The sequence below is a fragment of the Mustela nivalis genome, assembly GCF_964662115.1.
Source record: "Mustela nivalis genome assembly, chromosome: 1".
NCBI classification, from domain to species: domain Eukaryota; kingdom Metazoa; phylum Chordata; class Mammalia; order Carnivora; family Mustelidae; genus Mustela; species Mustela nivalis.
The window spans coordinates 113,290,112-113,309,106 of NC_139020.1; the positions used below are offsets into that span (position 1 = coordinate 113,290,112).

At 51.2% G+C, this 18,995-nt stretch overlaps 1 protein-coding gene across 5 annotated transcripts in view; it reads right to left on the bottom strand.

Annotated features, from left to right (window-relative positions):
• The window catches only part of TMEM44 (transmembrane protein 44), a 37,962-nt gene that overhangs the window by 13,770 nt on the left and 5,197 nt on the right, over window positions 1-18,995 (bottom strand). For 2 of the 5 annotated variants that reach the window (XM_082698736.1, XM_082698737.1), the window contains exons 3-9: window positions 18,816-18,909; window positions 17,341-17,507; window positions 17,056-17,142; window positions 12,981-13,151; window positions 11,103-11,231; window positions 9,017-9,121; window positions 3,941-4,099 (exon numbers count right to left, since the gene is read on the bottom strand). In XM_082698736.1, the coding sequence (XP_082554862.1) occupies window positions 3,941-4,099; window positions 9,017-9,121; window positions 11,103-11,231; window positions 12,981-13,151; window positions 17,056-17,142; window positions 17,341-17,507; window positions 18,816-18,909 (912 nt within the window). Of the gene's footprint in view, window positions 1-131; window positions 178-3,940; window positions 4,100-9,016; window positions 9,122-11,102; window positions 11,232-12,980; window positions 13,152-17,055; window positions 17,143-17,340; window positions 17,508-18,815; window positions 18,910-18,995 lie in introns of all 5 variants that reach the window. The other 3 variants (XM_082698735.1, XM_082698738.1, XM_082698739.1) reach the window with 3 other exon arrangements.

An 18,995-nucleotide genomic window follows, 5' to 3' on the forward strand; every position in this document is an offset into this window, starting at 1 on the left:
CAGGCAGAGAGAGAGAGGAGGAAGCAGGCTCCCCGCTGAGCAGAGAGCCCGATGCGGGACTCAATCCCAGGACCCTGAGATCATGACCTGAGCCGAAGGCAGCGGCTTAACCCACTGAGCCACCCAGGCGCCCTCTTCTAAAATTTCTACAAAGCTTCTTTCTCCAGATAGATGGCACTGCGAGGGAGCACAGAGGGAAAAATGACTAGACATTCGTTCATCACAAAGCTGGACTTCAATCTTTTCTTCTATCCCGGGGGGCGGGGGTGGTGGGAAGGAGAGGAGAGGAAAGGAGAGGAAAAAGGAGAGGAGAAAGGCACAGAAAGTTTCAACAACGGGGGAAAGTCAGATGCTGGCTACTCTAGAAAGGGAAAAGGCCACTCCCAAAAGCCCTGCTCCTTCAGGGCCACAGCCCCCACTGCAGACCACAGGGACATTCACCCGTCCTCAGCATCTGCTCAGTCCGCCCTCAGTGGCTCTGCAGGAGCGGGCAGCCTCGCGCTGAGTGGGCGAGTGAGTGAGCGAATGAACCCATGGATCCTGTCTCTGTGCAGGATCTCTGTGCCTCTCTTGTGGAGATGCCCAGAAGCCCTCACGGTCCAAACACAAGGCCTCCCTCCAGGGTCATGAGTCACACTGAAAGCTCTGGCATCATCCCTCGGGTGCCCTGACCAACCCAGCCCTCCACATTTAAGGAAAGGTGAAAATAACCCGAAGTCTCCCTCCACGTGAGCTCACCCGGCCTTATCTGTCTCTGTCTTATCTGTATCTGTTCTGCTGTTACCGGATTTACTTGCAAGCCCGTGTTTTCTGGCCCTGAGCACCCACGCGGAGCACAGGGCAGGCGGCAAGAGTCCTGGACAGCAAGTCAGGTTTCTCTTTTGTCAACTGGGAATGCTGGATAATAAGCCTGGTCCTGCAGACCTCCCCGGTAGGAGTCCCGGCCAAGGCACTGCGGCAGTCAACAGCAGGGTTTCTGGGCCAGACAGAGCTGGGGCCGAACCCCTCGTCTGCTCCCTCTTATTTTTATCATGATTATTATCATTACTATTATTATTATCATTACTATTATTAAGAATGCTTTCTTGGGCAAGCTACTTAAACTCACTGAGTTCTAGTCCCCTCTTCTGGAAAACAAGAATAACAAAGGTAGGGGTACCTCGGTGGCTCAGTCAGTTAAGCATCTGCTTTCGGCTCAGGTCATGATCTCAGGGTCCTGGGCCTCCCTGCTCAGTGGGGAGTCTGCTTCTCCCTCTCCCTCCACCCCTTCCCCACTAGCTTTCTCTCCTGTGTTCTCTCTCTCTCTCTCTAATAAATAAATAAAAAGTAAAAAAAAAAAAAAAGAATAACAAAGGTATCTGCCTCAGGGCTGTTGGGAGGATTACACGGAGCGTGTAAAGTACAGAGCACACAGCGTCTGGCATGCGACCCACGTGTCCTCAGGGTCAGCGATCACAACAATCATCCTGACTGATGGCGTGCAGGCATGGAGTGAACTAAGTGTTGTGGGGATGGCCGCCTGCTTCCCTGCCTCCCTAACGCTGCAAGAAACAGATATTCACCATGGTTGGTATGTGCCCGGCACATGGACTTAAGCCACCCTCTGAGAGTTACAACATCATAAAGCACCACCGGAGAGATAAACACATCACTTTAACCATACAGAGGGCCTCCAAGGCCTCCATGGTAGGAGCTGGGATGCCATTCACTTACGGGTATGAGGGGACAAGCAGAAGCTATCAAGACAGACACAGACAAGGTGGGGCGGCTGAGGACACGGATCGGGCAGCTGAGGACACGGATCCCACAGCTGTTGCACTATCTCCCGCTCATCTACTGAACCATCTGTATTGGGAGTTTTCCAATACGTCTGATCTGGTAGCATATGTATCTAGTGAAATTCTAAGTTATTTCTTTACAGGATGCAGTAGCTTTGTCATTCGTGGTGTGTGTGTGCTTTTGAGAGTGAAGCTGAAGGACTGTGCCATGGGCTGGGCTGGGGCAGGTGAGCTTCAAAAATTATATTCCTTTTAACATAGGCAAAAGCCTTCCTTGCCATTTGCTTAATTTAAAAGTGTGACCCTAACCCCTTTGTACTCAGATAGTTTCAAAAAATCAGTGTCTAGAAAGATAGAGGTAATGGAATCGGGGAAGGACAAGGACCACAAATCACAGAAAGGCCCAAACCTACCACCAAGACAAATTTCCCAAATTTTCAAGGTCACTGTCCAGTCCTTACGTCAACTTTGGCTGCCTTTGTTTTCACAGAGCAAATACTGCTGCTGGGTCTCCCCAGCCCCTCCCTGACCCATTGACTTAACTGTCTTTTCCTCCTCACTGAACACACTTAGCCATCAGGCTCATTCTCCCCATCTCCACACACCCCCCACCCGCCCAGCCTTAGATTTCTGCCAAGATTGCTAGATCCAGGCTGCCAAGTCATGTGCTGTGGGTGTCCTACAAATTCTGAGACTGGAACCAGGAAATATACAATACTGAATGGCATAGGGATACATAGACCCCAAATGGTGCTCGGTCTGGTGCAGAACTCCTCACTCAAAACCCAGCTCTCAATGACCCGCTGTGTTTTGGAATCGAGGGACAGAGAAATATGAGTGCAGCTCAGGCCCTAGTCCCAAAAAACTCATGCCCAGCCTGTTGGGGAGACAAGCCCCTACAGCTCACCACAGGACACAGCCAACAATGGAAGTTGTGTAAGAGAGGTCTATGTTCTGGCATTCACAGGAAGGAGCCATTAATCTCGTGTGTGTGTTGGCGGGATGAACCGTCACCCAGCAGGTGACAGGGTAGGCTTCTGATACATGGGCCAGGAAGAACCCCAAGGAGAAAGGCCCAGAGGCCTGGGTACAGGGAACAGTCCACGGCCAGGGCGGACATTGAGGTAATAAGGGAGGAGGCCGAGTCCCATGAGGCTGGGGTAGCCGTGAAAGGTCTAGAACCTCACACTGAGGAATCTGGACTGTATCCACAGATCAGTGGCTCTGAATCTTCTGGATTTTGGGGTCCACAACGAGTTCAAGTTTAGGATAGTTACCCAGGATGGCTAACTGAACTATTTGGCCAGATAAGGCCATTAAAAAAACCCAAACCCAAACCCAAAACTCAACACAACTACCACTTGCATTATCATCATTTTATAAAAGGGCACTTTAACTCCCAGATCGTAGAAGACAAACGCTGGAGGAAGGACAGTTTTCCTTTCCCCAGCCAAGCCCTACCAGAGACCGCGGCCACTGTCCCGTTGCCCTCACACGCCTACAACACTGCCCTTGTTCTCATTTTCCGTAGGCAAAGGGAAAACTTCCTCCTAGAACCGGGCTGGGAACCACAGCTAGGGGACCGACAGTGACCGAACAGCTCGGACCCGAGAGTTACAGCACGTGTGGCATCCAAAATATGACCTGTGTTTTGTTCACAGATCCAAAGACTCAAAATGAGGCGAAGTTTGCCAAAGTGCTGGGCACGGTGCCCAGCAAGGGGCTCCTGTATGCAACCCTGATAACGCCATGCGTGTAGCGGGTGCTCCAGCCGGGGAAGAGATGCTCCATGGTCAAATGAGTTCGGGGAACACTCAGACTCTGAACGTTAATCGATTACTTGTGCGTTTTAAGACTTGAACATGCGGATGACTCTAAAACAGCACTGCAACATGCCCTGAGGCCCTAATTCATCTGACTTGGGAAGCTCTCAGTCCCGCCCCGCGTGAGCACCTCCGGGGGGCGGGAGCGCCATGCGTGCTCATTCACCTTCCATTGAGCGTGCGCGCCCCTGGGGGCAGGAAAGCCCTGCGTGCTCGCTCACCGGCCAGCCAGAGTGAGCTTAGCGTGGGCAGCCTCGAGAACAGCGGTGCAAGCCCCGCGGAGGCACCGGCAAGTGGCAGTGGGGGACAGCCATGCACCTGGTGGGTGGTAGCGTGTACCTCAAGGTCCGAGTTGATGGAGGAGACCTCGCAGGAGCTGCTGGAAGACACGCGGGCCCGGATGACCTGAACGGGAGGGTACGAGGGGGGCTCCTGCAGGGTGTCATCTCCAGGGCTCATCTGTCCATCGCCGGGCAGCCTGGTGGTGCTGCAGCTTGCCTGCAAGTTGTATGGGGAAGGGCAGGCAGGGAGGCTTAGCTTGCTTTATTTTTGAATTGTCAAAGCATTCCAGTACTCTAGTATTCAAAGGGGACAAGGGGCGCCTGGGTGGCTCCAAGGGTTAAGCGGCCTGACCTTCAGCTCAGGTCATGATCTCAAGGTCCTGGGGGTTGAGCCCTGCCTGGGGCTTCCTGCCCAGCAGGGAATCTACGGCTTCATCTGCCCCTCCCCAACTCATGCACTCGCGCTCTCACTCAAATAAATAAAATCTTTTTAAAAAAAGTTACAGAAGGGGCGCCTGGGTGGCTCGGTGGGTTAAGCCGCTGCCTTCGGCTCAGGTCATGATCTCGGTCCTGGGATCGAGTCCCACATCGGGCTCTCTGCTCAGCAGGGAGCCTGCTTCCTTCTCTCTCTCTCTCTCTGCCTGCCTCTCAGTGTATTTGTAATTTCTCTCTGTCAAATAAATAAATAAAATCTTTAAAAAAAAAAAAAGTTACAGAAGGGTGTAGAATGCAACGTCGGCCCCCACCTGCATGTGGAGCCGCCCAGTTCTCCCCAGGAGCAGCCAGGCTCCTGATCTCTCCATATCCAAGCAAATGCAGATAACACAGCTCCCTAGCTCGAAGCACGGTGGCAACACATCTACACTCTCCTAGGCAACTTGAGTTGTCTCACTTCACAATATGTCGGGGGCTCGTTCTACAGCAGTGGATTTGTTGCTCTTTCTCTTCCTTTCGTGGCATCCTGTAGGTGTTCCCAAACTGCGAAACCGTCCTCTACTGACTGGACTTTGAGGGCATTTCCCATCTCTGGCTTTTACAACACTGGCTGCAGGAAATTCTATTGTACATCCAAGGTTTCAGGGTACTTAAAGGATACATTTCTAGAAGCCCAATTGCTGGATCAGAGGGTATGAGCTTTTGTGATTTGGAGAGCTACTGCCAAAACGCACTGCATGGCTTCATACCCACCAGCAGCTCCGGAGGGTAAAGTGAGGAAGAAACTTGGAAGATTTCTGTCTGTCCATCCATCCATCCATCCATCCATCCATCCATCTCAGGAGAGAGCTGCCCTCCACAGGGCTCTGGGACTCTGCTGGAGATCCCCAAAGCCCTGCTGGCCGGGGTTTCAGAACCAGGTGGGATTTGGGTTGTTCCACTGACATACCACAGGGGAACAGTCTGCCTTCTAGAACCACTTCTTCCACAGTGAACCACAACACCCTTGGCAAGAAACGCATCCTCCTGGAGCCTCAGTTTCCTCATCCAGCAAAGGGGACATTATTCCCTGCCTTGTCTCCTTTGAACCGGGGGGCGGGGGGGAGGGCAGTCTGCAGGGCTAAGATGTGAATGTCCCGGACACATGAGATTGGCTACTCATACTGGGCCCCAAATCACACAGGGCTCCAGCCCCGGGTGGGTCACATGCATGGTTTTATGTGAGAGTTGGCTAGACAGGCTGGGGGGCGGGGGACACAGGCGCCCCAGGGAACAACGTTAGAGTCTGTAAATTCCTCAGGGCCTGATGACACCTGAACTGGGTTTTCAAATATTCCAAGTCACTGATCCCCATGACCCCACAGCATTCAGCCTGAGCTCACCCTAAACTCGGCTGCATGGGAAACCTCCCTGGGCCCAGCGCCAAGGAGGGACTGCTGGGAAGACAAGTGAGCATCCCTGTGGGCCTTGTTGTCTACTCCCAGACAGCTGTGCAGACAGGACACATAGTGATGCCCATGGCAACAAGGGACCTAGTTCATCACAACCTTGCCCCCCAGGACATTGTCATGAAAAAAAGAAAAAAAAATTGGCTAACTGAGCAGGGCATGAAATGAGCACATGTTTTAAGAAAACACGTTCTCCTTAAAAAAACTCGGGTCTGGGGTGCCTGGGTGGCTCAGTGGGTTAAGCCCCTGCCTTTGGCTCAGGTCATGATCTCAGGGTCCTAGGATCAAGCCCTGCATCAGGCTCCTTGCTCAGGGACCCTGCTTCCCCACTCTCTCTGCCTGCCTCTCTGCCCCCTCTCTCTCCGCCTACTTGTGATCTCTCTCTGTCAAATAAATAAAATCTTTAAAAATAAATAAATAAATAAAAATTAAAAAGCTCAGGTCCCAGGCTCAGGCAGGCTTGAAAGCCATTCCTATGCTTTCCTAAGTATGAGATCTTGGGCAAGTTACTTAACACTCCCTGTGCCTCAATTTAAAATCACAATACAACAGTTAATTATTCAATAATAACAATAGAAATAATAATAGTTATGAGAATTTGCATTAATAATAATTTGAAAGCCAACCATTGGGGTGCCTGGATGGCTCAGTAGGTTAAACAGCTCAGGTCATGATCCCAGGATCCTGGGACTGAACCCTGCATTGGGCTCCTTGCTCAGCGGGGAGTCTGCTTCTTCTTCTCTCTCTGCTGCTCCCCCTGCTTGTATGCTCTTTCTTTCTCAGTGTCGAATAAATAAAATCTTAAAAAAAAATAAAATAAAAGCCAACCATTTATAAAATGCTTACTTGGTGTCAGACATTATGTCAAGTAAGGGGAGCAAGGGCACAGACAGGTCTGAATCCTGGTTCTGCCATTGACAAACTGTGTGACATTGAGTAAGTTGCTTAACCTCTCTGTGCCCTGTCGTTCTTTTCTATAAAATGAGGTTAGGGGTCGGCTGTGAGGTTTACATGAGTTCATGTACAGGAAGCCCTTAGATCAGAGGGATCACTTCTATGGTTGGTTACAAAGCACTTAGTCCAGTAATCTAAGCGCTATGACCAGCATAAGAAGCATCATGGAAGCAATAGCTGTTACTACTGTCTCAAAGACTGGCAAGTAGTTAGCTTTCAATAAACACACTGGGAGTGGTGGCCTTAGAGCCCAGAGAAGCAGCATCCTTCCCCAGGCTGGACCTCGGTGCTCAGGCTGGCTGCTGGGAGCCTCAGCGACAGAGGGCAGTGGCCCTCTGGTGGACACAGAAGGAAGAAGCCAAGGGAGTGTATTTGCTCAAAAATGTGCCAGATGCCTCAGTAGAGGAGAATAAAGGAGGGACACACTTTTCTTTCACGCAGTCTGTTCTGCAGCAGGAATCCATTCAAGATTCAGGTGCTGGAAGGGTTAGACTGAATGCAAGCTTTGCACTATTATTTTTCAAAAGTTTGATAATTTAAAATTTTCTAGTGCCAAATGTTCCCAGATGCTGCCAGGTTCCCTGCTCTCTCCCCAGACTTCCCATCCTAAGAAGGGTTTAACAGCCTAGGTGGGCTCTTCACTGTGAAAGCATGCTCTGAATCTCTCTGAATGGTACTGGCATCCCGGAGTTACCTGTGCCCACTTTCCAAGGAGACAGAACAGAGAGTAAAACCCATCTCTCAGGCCCAAACTCTTTCTGAGCACCAGCCCATCCCACGGGGGCCACAACTACTGAGCTCCAAGCCTGCTCCAAAACGTCCAAACATCCTTTACCAAGGGCCACATGCACCAGTGGCTGGGCAAACAAGATAGAAGGAGGCAAAGTTTACATCTCAGAAGGAGAGAGACAAAAACAAAAGTAAAAGATAGTGAGAAATGCTTTGTAGAGCATTTAAAAAGGCAATAAAATAGAGATATATTGGGATGCCTGGGTGGCTCAGTGGGTTAAAGCCTCTGCCTTCAGCTCAGGTCATGATTCCAGCGTCCTGGGATCAAGCCCAGCATCGGGCTCTCTGCTCAGCAGGGAGCCTGCTTCCCCCTCAAAAAACAAAACAAAACAAAACACACAAAACAAAAAACCAAATAAAAATAGAGATATATGACAGGTAGAGGCTACTTTTGAGTGTGTAGTCAGGGTTGGCCTTTGAGAAGGTGACATTTATTATTATTATTATTTTTTAAGATTTCATTTGTTTGAGAAAGGGAGAGAGAGAGAGAGCGAGCGCGAGTGCAGGAGCAGGAGGAGGAGCAGAGGGGAGAAGCAGACTCCCCACCTGAGCAGGGAGCTCATGCGGGGCTCAATCCCAGGACATGACTTCAGCCAAAGGTAGACGCTCAACAGACTTGAGTCCCCCAGAGAAGGTGATGTTTAAACTGAAGTCTGGAAGACCGGAAGGAGGCACCATATAAAAGCAACCTGAGGAAGAGCATTCTAGGCACAGGAATGGAGAGAAATCCCAGGCAGCTAGGAGGAGTGAGTGAAGAGGGAAGAGAGTGGGGAGGGAGGGAGTGCTGGGCTCCAGGGTCTTAAATTTTCTTCTCTATGAGATGGGAAGCCAGGGGGTTGGGGACCAGAAAGGAGCACGATGTAATTGCCCCTTCTGGCTGCTGACTGCAGGTGGAGGGGGTGGGACAAGACTGACCGTGGAGAAGGTAATGAGGTAGGAGGCTGCTGGCTCTATTTTAAAGGCGGTATTTAGGAGACTCACACATGGAGCGGATGTGCAGTGAGGGGGAGAGAGGAGTCCGAGGCTTGACCAACTGCCAGGAAGAGGACGGCGGAGGGAGAGGACGTGGCCATCTCAAGTTCTGTTTGGATGTGGCAAGTGTGGGATGCCATGTGGTGACACTGCCGGGACTGGGACTGAGGGAGGGGAAGGCGTCAGGACGCACACCGGGGATAGCACAAGAGCTGGCACGGAGAGCTAGTCTGCCCCCCAGCACTGCCTGAGTGATGCCTCTAAAAGGCACATATGACCCTGAGCTCTGGTCCTGTTGCCTCCTGGACTCTTGCCCCTGAGGATGACAGTCTCCACAGTGGGACAATCTCTCCCTTGCCTCCTCTCCAGTCTTTCACCTGGCCTCCACTGAGGCCTTAGAGAGCTCCTTCCTCCTTTAACATGCTTTCTTGCCTCATTCTGCCCATCCCGCAGCTAAAGTGTCACCTCCTCCAAGAAGCCTTCCACGACTATTTCCCACCCTTCTCGTGCTTTGGCTGTGGGCCACAGCCATGTACCTGCTGCACCGGCTCGATGGTCAGCTCCAAGTAGCGACTGATGGCTGACATTGTCCTGAGTGATTTGCAGGGTGGAAGTGTAGTGAGAGGCACCCAATCTGAATTCTTTTAAGGGGAGGTGGGGAGACAAAAAAAGAATTCTTAGTCAGGAGACATTTTTCCAAAAACAAGATCCCATTTTGTTCAAAAGAATCCCTAAAATATTTTTTCTGTCCTTTCATGGTACATTTCACTTTCTGCTTCCTAGAAGATATTATCTTATCTCCTTGTCTTTTCTTTTTCTTTTAGGATTTTATTTGAGAGAGAGAGTGAGGGGGAGGGGGTCAGAAGGAGAAGCAGACTCCCCGCTGAGCAGGGAGCCCAGTGTGGGGCTCCATCCCAGGACCCTGGGATCATGACCTGAGCAGAAGGCAGATGCTTAACTGACTGAGCCACCCAGGCATCCCCTCTTATCTCTTTCTTTGAGGTCACAGTAGGTCAGTGGTTCCCAAACTTTGTTGCACAGTAGTCACCCGAGCATCGTAAAAAAAAAAAAACAAGCTAATGTTTAGCTCTGCCCACCCCCAGCAGACATTCTGAACCATTGGTAGAGGTGTGACCTGGTATTTCAAAGCCCCCCAGATTATTCTAAAGCATGGCAAAGTCTGGGAATCACTGCAGTAGGCACTAAATAAATACTTTTATAAACCAGTGGTTCCCAGACATTAGTGTGCATCAGAAGTATCCAATGGATGCATTAAGACACCCTCAGCTTCAGAGTTGGCGGAGCTGGTGGAGCCCTAGAATTGCACCCCCAACGAGTCGGTGGGCAGTGCTGGTCCAGGGACCACATGGAAAGAACTACAGAAGAGGGGCGCCTGGTGGCTCAGTCAGCTGAGCGTCTGCCTTTGGCTCAGGTCATGATCCTGGGGTCCTGGGATAGAGCCCCACATTGGGCTCCCTGTTCAGTGGGGAATCTCCTTCTCTCTCTGACCCTCCCCCTGCACCACCATGCTGTCTCTTTCAAATAAATAAATAGAATCTTAAAAAAAAAAAAAAAAAGCTACAGAAGACATTGCAAAGGCTCTACTTCCTTCAGAACACCAAGACACATGGGGCTCTCTTTACGCACATTGGCTCCCTTTGGGGATACAATTTGCTAGGTTTCTGGAATGGAATGAAAATAACCTCCTGTTAGAGCCTTGCTGGGAACATGGGAGCTCTGGGCCGAGCACTTACAACACTCCTCTACCTTGGTCATGCCCCACTACCTTCTGTTCCATGAACTGAGTCAGATTTCCATGTTAAATCTAGAACGTTCGAAGGAGTGGGCCAGTTTGCTCAGAGAGTCTCCTTTACGCTCTCTGAGAGAAAAACGAGGATAGTGAGGAGCCCAGGCAATAGGCGAGATGTCTTTCCTCAAGAAATTATCTTAGAAAAGTGAGAGCTGCTTTGTTTCAGTCCTTATAAGCACTGCTATATCATGAGGTGACTTTTCAGTTATTGGGAACCAAGGACTTTTGACAAAGGTAAACTGTCTCAGGAGAAGAGAAGCTCTGCCTACTTACAGAGGTCACCTTCTTGAGTCAGGAAAAGGGGACAAACACATGTGCTGGTTTGACGTAATTGTAAATGGCAGACACGACCATAAACAACACTTTGAAAGGCCAGCTTTTAGCAATACCAACTGAAATAAGGCTGTGTTAGTGATGGCGATGATGCACACGTCACAGATGCATGTGAAAGTGGGAATACAAGTTTCTCCAAACTATGAGGGCAAATCATATTATTTCTAATTCGACCTGTTAATATATATATATATATATGGAAGTAAATTGCTAAAGAGCATACATGGACATTTGACTATTCCATCTACGTTGCTAAAAATACATTAAAGTTATTAAATGATCAAAAAAATGTAAAAAAATACGTTGTAATTGGAAAAACAGAGAATCCTACGGGCACCCTTAGTGTTGGGCAAAAACAGTTCGTTGTTTTTTTTTCTTTTTTCCATAAACAGTAGTTTTTTAAAGTGACCAAGTGTCCTAGTTCCAGGGACATGCAGCCCCCGGTGGGACCAGCAGGTTTCCAGCTGGCAAGACCTTGCCTCCTGGCTTTCTTCCTCTTTCTCTGCGCAGGTCAAGAGGGCTTGGGTGTCCGGGCTCTCTCTGGCTTCCGGGGCAAATCCCAAGGCCCGTCTCATCTTGCTCTTCATCACCCAGGAGAGGAATATGATCTGAGAGGGAGAGTTAAGGTCCAAGGAAGCAGAGCATTTCAGCCGCCCCTGGCTGCCTTCACCTCTGCACTCTGAGGCCCCCCTATGCCCAGGCTCTCTACCTCATGGGATGATTCTGCCAGGGTTGGCTCCAGAACAGACATGAGCTCATTTAAGAATGGAACCAGTTTGGGGCGTCTGGTGGCTCCGTGGGTTAAACCTCTACCTTCGGCTCAGGTCATGGTCTCAGGGTCCTCGGATCGAGCCCCGCATTGGGCTCTCTGCTCAGCGGGGAGGCTGCTTCCCCCGCCTCCCCATGCCTGCCTCTCTGCCTACTTGTGATCTCTGTCTGTCAAATAAATAAATAAAATCTTAAAAAAAAAATAAATGGAACCGAGTCTGACTTTCTCTACATATCCCTGGCAAGGGCCCAGCAGCCAGCAAGACCCTGCCTCTAGAATTTAGTAAATACTCAGCAAATACTCATTATACAAAAGCATTTTGAAAACATCTTCCTTGAAGGGCTTGGCTTACAGGGACAGTACACGGAATGGGTTGAATAGTATCCCGCCGCCCAAATTCATATCCTGGAAATTCAGAAAGTGGCTTTATTTAAAAATAGAGTCTTGGAGGCCCTGGCTGGCTCAGTTGGGGAATGAGCCACTCTTGATCTGGGGTGGCGGGGGGAGGTTGTGAGTTCGAGCCCTTGCTGGGTGTAGAGATTACTTAAAAATAAAATCTTTTTGTTTTCTTTAAAAGGGTCTTTGCTGATATAGTTAAGATGAGGCCATAGTGGGTTACAAGAGTCCTTGTAAGAGCAGAGGACACACAGAGATAAACGAAGGGAAGAGGTTTTGTGAAGACTGAGGCAGGAGATAAGATTACGCTACCAGAGGCAAGGAGCATTAGGGGCTATCAGAAACTGGAAGAGGAAGGGAAGGTTCTCTCCCAGAGCCTCTAGGAGAGTGCGGCTCTGCGTGGACTTTGGACTCGTGTAGCCCGTGGAACTGTGAGAATACATTTCTTTTGTCTCAAGCCACGAACTTCTAGTAACTGAATATGGCAGCCCTAGAAAACAAATACAGCCCATGAGAAAAATCACCCTTTTAAACTATTTCTAAACTATTTATGATGAATCCACACGTTTTCATACACAAATTACCCACTGTCTACCTCTCTATCTGCCCACCTTCTGAGCTTAGCTTGCCCTTGAGGCTCTCACGTCAAGGTCCCTCGGGTGTCCGTGCATCATGCAACACCCTCTGGGGAACCAGAAGGGTGCTCAGTAGTCACTGACAAAGGGCAGCCCCTGTGAGTTTATCTCTGCGTCCCCAGCCCAGGCCAAAGACAAGAGAACAGGGATGCTTAGCCTTGCACGGCACGTCAGCTTACAAAGCCCATTCCTAGCCTTGTGAGAAAGGGCAACGATGAGGAAAACGGGTCTCTGGGAGGGTGGGGCCCTGCCCAGGGGAGGAGCAGCAATGAGACCGGTGCACGGGTCTTCTGCTCCCAGGGCCAGGAACCTGCACACTCCCCCTCGCTGCTCTGCAGTGCTCCAGCCAAGAGATCATTCCTTCTCTTACTTGTACATCAAGGAAACAAAATACAAAATTGCAAATAACTGCAATTGCATCTATCTGCCCCAGGGCTCAACCCTAGTCCCTGACCCCTGGGAGAGAGCTCCATCTAGCAAAAGGGAAAGAGGGCACCACAGGGACAGGGAGGAGATGAGACACGAGCAGTCAAGCCTCCTAGACCCCAGGTGGATACAGAGAGGTCCAGTGCAGCTCGACCGAGAGAGGTCAGGAACCAGGGCGTGGCCCGAAGCAGGTACTCAGGCCGCCGGTCATGGGCCACGATAGCCGAGGCATAGAGGAGGCCAGCCAGGGCCGACAGGAGCCGGGTCCACAGGTGGATGGAGGGAAACGCCTTACCTTGGCACTGGACAGAGAGAAAAGGGAGCTGGGCAGGGGGGAACACTGTCACTCCCCAGCTTCCTCTGAGATGAGTTCTAAGACCTAGGCTCTTGGCATGGCAGCCCTCTCTCTGCCTGTGGCTGGTTCCTAAAGGTGCTGCTTTAATAACGCTTTTGCTCAAGCTGCTTCCTTTGCCTGGTGAACTCCTATTCATGCCTCAGAACCTGGCTTAAACTCAACTCTGGGAAAACTCTCATACTACCTCCACCCTAAGGGGGGTGAGAAACTCCCATATCCAGGCCCCATGACACATGACGCATCCCAGCAGACAGAGGGCTCCTGAGAGCGTCCTCTCCATTTCAGCATCCCTGACACCCGGCACTGGGGAGGGGCTCATTAATGTCACCTGGGAGAATGGGAGGGAATTAGAAGAATTCTGAATAGCCAGGGACTGATGTCTCTTCCTGAGACCGTCAGTGCTGAATCTGGCCAGCCGGGAAAGGCCAAGAACATTAGAGATTAGGTCCTGGAAGTTTTGAAGTCAGGGATTATTTTTGGAGAATGAGTAATGACAATATTGATTAAAAAAAAAAAAGGCAGGGACGCCTGGCTGGCTCAGTTGGTTAAGCGGCTGCCTTTGGCTCAGGTCATGATCCCAGCGTCCTGGGATCGAGTCCCACATCGGGCTCCTTGCTTGGAAGGGAGCCTGCTTCTCCCTCTGCCTCTGCCTGCCACTCTGTCTGCCTGTGCTCTCTCTCTGACAAATAAACAAATAAAATCTTAAAAAAAAAAAAAAAAAGGCAAATAACCCATATTCAATATTCATATGTTAAATACCCTTTACAGGTATGAAGTCACTTTATATATACATTTATATGTATATATACAAATACTACATATTTATAATTATATATAATCACACGGTATATTAAAATTTATGTAAATATAAATTACATATAATTTATTTTACTTATTAAATAACTTAATTTAGAGATATACAGGCTAAGATTAGAGAATAATAATAATAAAAAAAAACCCAGAGGAAAAAGCAAGGTTTGGCTGATTTTCCCCATTTTTATTTTAACTCTGGAAAAGACTGCTTGGGAATGTTTCCTTTCCCTCTGCATTTATTCAAGTTTGGTTCCCCACGGCTCCCTGTTTTGTTTTTTGTGTTTTTTTGGCCATGCCCAGAAGACTGGTTCATAGAGACCACCAGTGCTCTGGCTGGGGTGGGGGGCAGGGGGCCCCTGGCCCTCCAGCCACCCCGGACTCAGCCCAGGAAGCAGCGGTCTGCACTGCTGTGATGAGAACTCCTGGGGGATCCCCCAGCCTGCCCAGCTCCATTTACTGTGGACACTGAGGGCTTGAGAGAGGAGGTAACTTGCAGGGCCAGCGCAGGGACCTGCCTTCTGCCCCTTGGCCTTGTACCTGCTGCTGTTTAGGATGATCCCAAACCGGGTGAGCTCTCTGCTGTCACTCATGTGTCCACCTACTCCTGGCTCCCACTGACCTCAACACTCAGTCTCTCTTCACTGTCGGCACAAGACCCTGTGGGGCTCTATCTGCTGGCATGCTGGACACACCGTGGGTGCTGAGCACCCACTCTAGGTTGGGGTAGGCTTGGTGACTCGGCATGTGGCAGGTTCAGCACCTGTGGGCTTTGTCTGGCTGGTCACAGAGAACCCAGGGGCGCTGTCCAGCCCCGTGGCTTCCTGGCAAATCCGCGCTGGGGGCTGGAAGCAGGTGGGGTATCCTGCAATGGCGACACTCCCAGTGCTGCCAGCAGAGGCCATACTGGTCAGGGGGTGTGTCACTTCCGGAAGAATGGGAACCTCTTCCACCAAAGCCACCCAACCATTCTGTTCCTCAGCACTCGCACCAGGGGTAAATTAGAAGCAGCTTCTAGGAAATCTAGCATTCATAGCCATGCTGTCTAGGCTTCCCAGAAAACCCAAACCCTGCTGAGTTTCTCCCTCACAAGGGGTACTTAGCTGTGGACTCTTCTGCCTGGGACCAGAGATGGTGCCTGCGAGACTGCCCAATCTAATCCCTAACACGACATGACTCTATCTGCCTGCCAAGGGCTATCAGGCTTGAATGCCTTTAGTGATGGGGAGCCCACTCCCTCCTAAAACAGGAATAATGATACTGATCACTTTCTACATTCCAGAAACTATGCGAAGCATCTAAATTATAAATGTGATGCCCCCCTCAACCCATAATCTCTTTCCAGTCTTGCTTTTGGTTCTCTTCCCCAAGACCACAGAGAACAGCACTGCTCTTTGTGCCCTGAGAAAGCCCTTCTAATTCCTGCTTCCACAAGTTTCCTTTTTCCCAGACCAGATTAGGTCAATCACTAACAAGTGTCTTCTGGCACCTACCACGGGTGGGCTCCAAGCACCTGCAATACAGAGGGAATGAAACAGACCAGACCACTGCCCTCAGGGCGCTCATGTTCTAATGGGGACCAACAACTTGGTTAATAACTGAAGGAGCTAACTTCAGGCTGTGACAAACGCTATGAATAAAATGAACAACAGGAAGGACACAGTCATGGGACTATGTTAGGTGCCTGATGCAGAGGTTGACTTGTTTTCCCCCTCACAAAAGATGCTCCCAACCTCCAGAGCCAGTGAATGTGGCCTTGCAGATGACCATGTTCAGATGAGGCCATTAGGGTGGACCCTCGCTCAGTATGACCATGTCTTTAAAATAGGGAAACTGAAGCACAGACACGTACAGAGGGAAGGCCGCATGAGGACACACACAGGGAGGAAGAATGCTGTGTGAACCCTGGAGTTATGGAGCCATCAGCCGAGGAAATTTCCAGAAACTTGGGAAGAGGCCTGAAAAAACTCCTTCCCTAGCACCTCCAGAGGGAGCTCGGGCCTGTGACACCTAGACACTGGTCTGCAGGCCTCTAGAACCTTGAAGCCTGTTGTCCCAAGTTTGTGACCCTTTCTTACGGTGGCCTCAGGGCACTGATACAGGCAGGCACCTGTCCCTCTGAAGGTCTTCGAGCCGCATGTCCCAGGGATTCTCACACTTCCCTCCACTGATCTGGAGTTGGCATGCCCGGGGGGGTTCCCAGCCAGCCCCCCAGGCTTCTGCTTTCCACAAATGACCAATGAAGCAGCTGCCATCTCCAAATCCTGTTCTCCTGGAACTGCTATTAAATGATGTTCTGGGGAAAGTGATTTTTTTTAGAGGCAGTGAGGAGCCCGTGACGCTCACCTTTGCCTCCTCCGGGCTTCCCTTTGGTTTGGAGCCACGCTGAGGCAGCCCTGGCATCACTCCCCGCCCCCAACTCCCACCCCCACCCCTGCCTGGCAGTGTGACGTTTTCACCCTCACTCACTGGAGTGGCATGGGAGCCCTCTCTCCTTCTGAAACCCCAAACATTTGATTCTATTTTTCTCTGAGCGCTTCTCCTGCTTTGCATTTCTGTGTCTTTCCACGAGACTGTAAGTTTCCCAAGGGTGAGCACAGCATCTCAAGTCACGGCTGCGTCCCCTCCAGAACCGGCCAACACAGGGCTTCCCTCAGCCTAGATGCCCGGGAAGTTTCCGTGGTGAGATGCTCCCGGAAATCCAGAAGCCTGGCGGCTGTATGATGCTCTCCTCTGAAACCATCTCATTTTCCTAATGGGATGTCTTAAACAGACATCTGAACCCCAGTGCCTTTTCCCTGACAGCCTGCTTTTCTTCACTATGGAGAACACAATGGGTTCTCCCGTGAGAGGCCCTAGCAGGGCTCATGAGCTCCCCTGCATTGGCTGACCAGCCCCTGCACGTGTGGAAATGCACACACACACACACACACACACACAAAATACACAAGTAACACAAGGACCTAGAACTTGGAAGAGGCTCCCAAGGGCCCCAAGACCTGCCATGGTAACCCACAGTCCCAGCCCCGACCCAGCCTCACGATTCTGGAGAGCGGGGGGATCCGGGAAGCCCAGGAGCCAAAGACAGCAATGCCACCCAGCAGGTAGCCGAGGACTTCAGTATTGTCCTGTGGGAACAGGTGACACACTCAGTGGCCTAAGGAGACAGTCCATACATCCCAGACCCATCCTTTCCCAATTTTAGTGGTTTCCTCCCAGTGACGGCAAGCCTGAACCCTACCCCTACCCCTACCCAGGGCATTTGCTGGGACCATGAGGAGGGAAGGAACACGCCCACCCCCATGTCCTCCTGGGCTCAGCCTCACCTGCAGCAGGCTTTCCAGCAGCCTCCGCTGGGACCCTCGGATGGGGCCTGAGGCCTTTGGGGTGGTGGCCCAGAGAGCCCAGCCTGGTCCCAGGCTCAGCGGCAGGGCCAGGGCAAATACACTGGCCCTGAGCCACTGCCTCCTTGTCCTCTCCTGGGAGCCTCGACCTGCAACAAACAGCAAAATGCCACAGGCTCCTGGGATCTAGAACTCGACGGACAGCGACATGTGCAAACCAGCTGTCAGCCCAGCCCTGATGCCAGAATGGGTTCCCAAGTTGTTCTGTGGGCCAGATCCTCCCCACCCTTCAAGGCCCCATGGCTATGTCTCCTCTTTGGAGAAGTCCCTCCTCCCCACCATCCCAGGCCATGCACCCTCACGACTGCTGCTCTTCTCCTTGCTCGGCCCTCTCATAGCGTTCTGTTTCACATGTATCTGTGCACAGAGTAGCCTCCACAAGATTGGAAGCCCCGGGGGCAGGGCCCATGCCCCAGTAGCTTCTGGATTCTCCGCAGAGCCTAGCACAGAGCAGAACTGGCCCAGCCTTAGGGAAAGCACCACCATGCTTGTGCTGGCGCCCAAAACCGAGCAAAAAAGGAGCACGGTCTTGGAAGTATCCTTGAAATATAAGACAGATGTCCTCCGAAAATTCTTTTTTTTTTTTTTTAAGATTTTATTTATTTATTTGTCAGAGGAGAGAGCCCAAGCAGGGAGAGTGGCAAACAGAGGGAGAAGCAGATTCCCCACTGAGCAAGAAGCCCGATGTAGGACATGATCCCAGGACCCTAGGATCTTGAACTGAGCCAAAGGCAGACACTTGACTGACTGAGCCACCCAGGCACCCCAGGTCTCTGAAGATTCTATTAAGAACATGTCCCTTCTAGGCAGTACTGAGCAGCTGGAGACATCTTACCTCACCCCACTGAGGCAAGCACTCCCTTTCTGGACACAGATCTGGGCACACTGCTGCCCCTTCTCAGGAAGGCCCAATCCCACAGAGTCAGGGTGACCCATCCCCGCTCAGTGACTTGCAGTCCCCGCTGGGCAGAGGTGGCCCACGCCTACTCCTGGCATCCATTTCCGGAAGTTACGGGGCTTTGTTTGGCCATCCTGGACTTGCACCGTAAGATAGCTCGGGACCTCCCCTCAGCCTTGTCCTATCCCACCTCCTGGCCTTTGCTCGTATGATCCTTTTCTCCTGGATTATCTTTCCCTGCGGCCCCCGTTTCACCTGGATTATCCTTTCCTGACGCCTACAGGCCCCACCTTCCCTCTGGTTGCCCATGGCTGGCGTGTGCACACCATCTCACCAGCAGCACGGATGGTTCTGTAGGGCCCTGTCTCCTCTGTGACTGGGGTCGAGGAGCTCATTCTTTTGTCTGCGCCCAGGAGAGGCCTGGCTCAGGCATGACAAGGAGCACAGGGCCCGCTGAGGAGAGCGGATGAACACACAGGAGCGAGGCGCACACACTCACCGTGACGAGACTTCCACTGGCAGCCGCAGATGGGGAAAAGGATGAAGACAAAGTTCACCAAGTCAGCAGTGGCGAGGTAGGCACCTGTGAATACCTGGGAGAAAAGGAGACAGACTCTTGGTGCTCGAACGTTCTCCAGCTTCCGCAGCCCCTCTCATCCTGGGTCTCCTCTCCCACTAC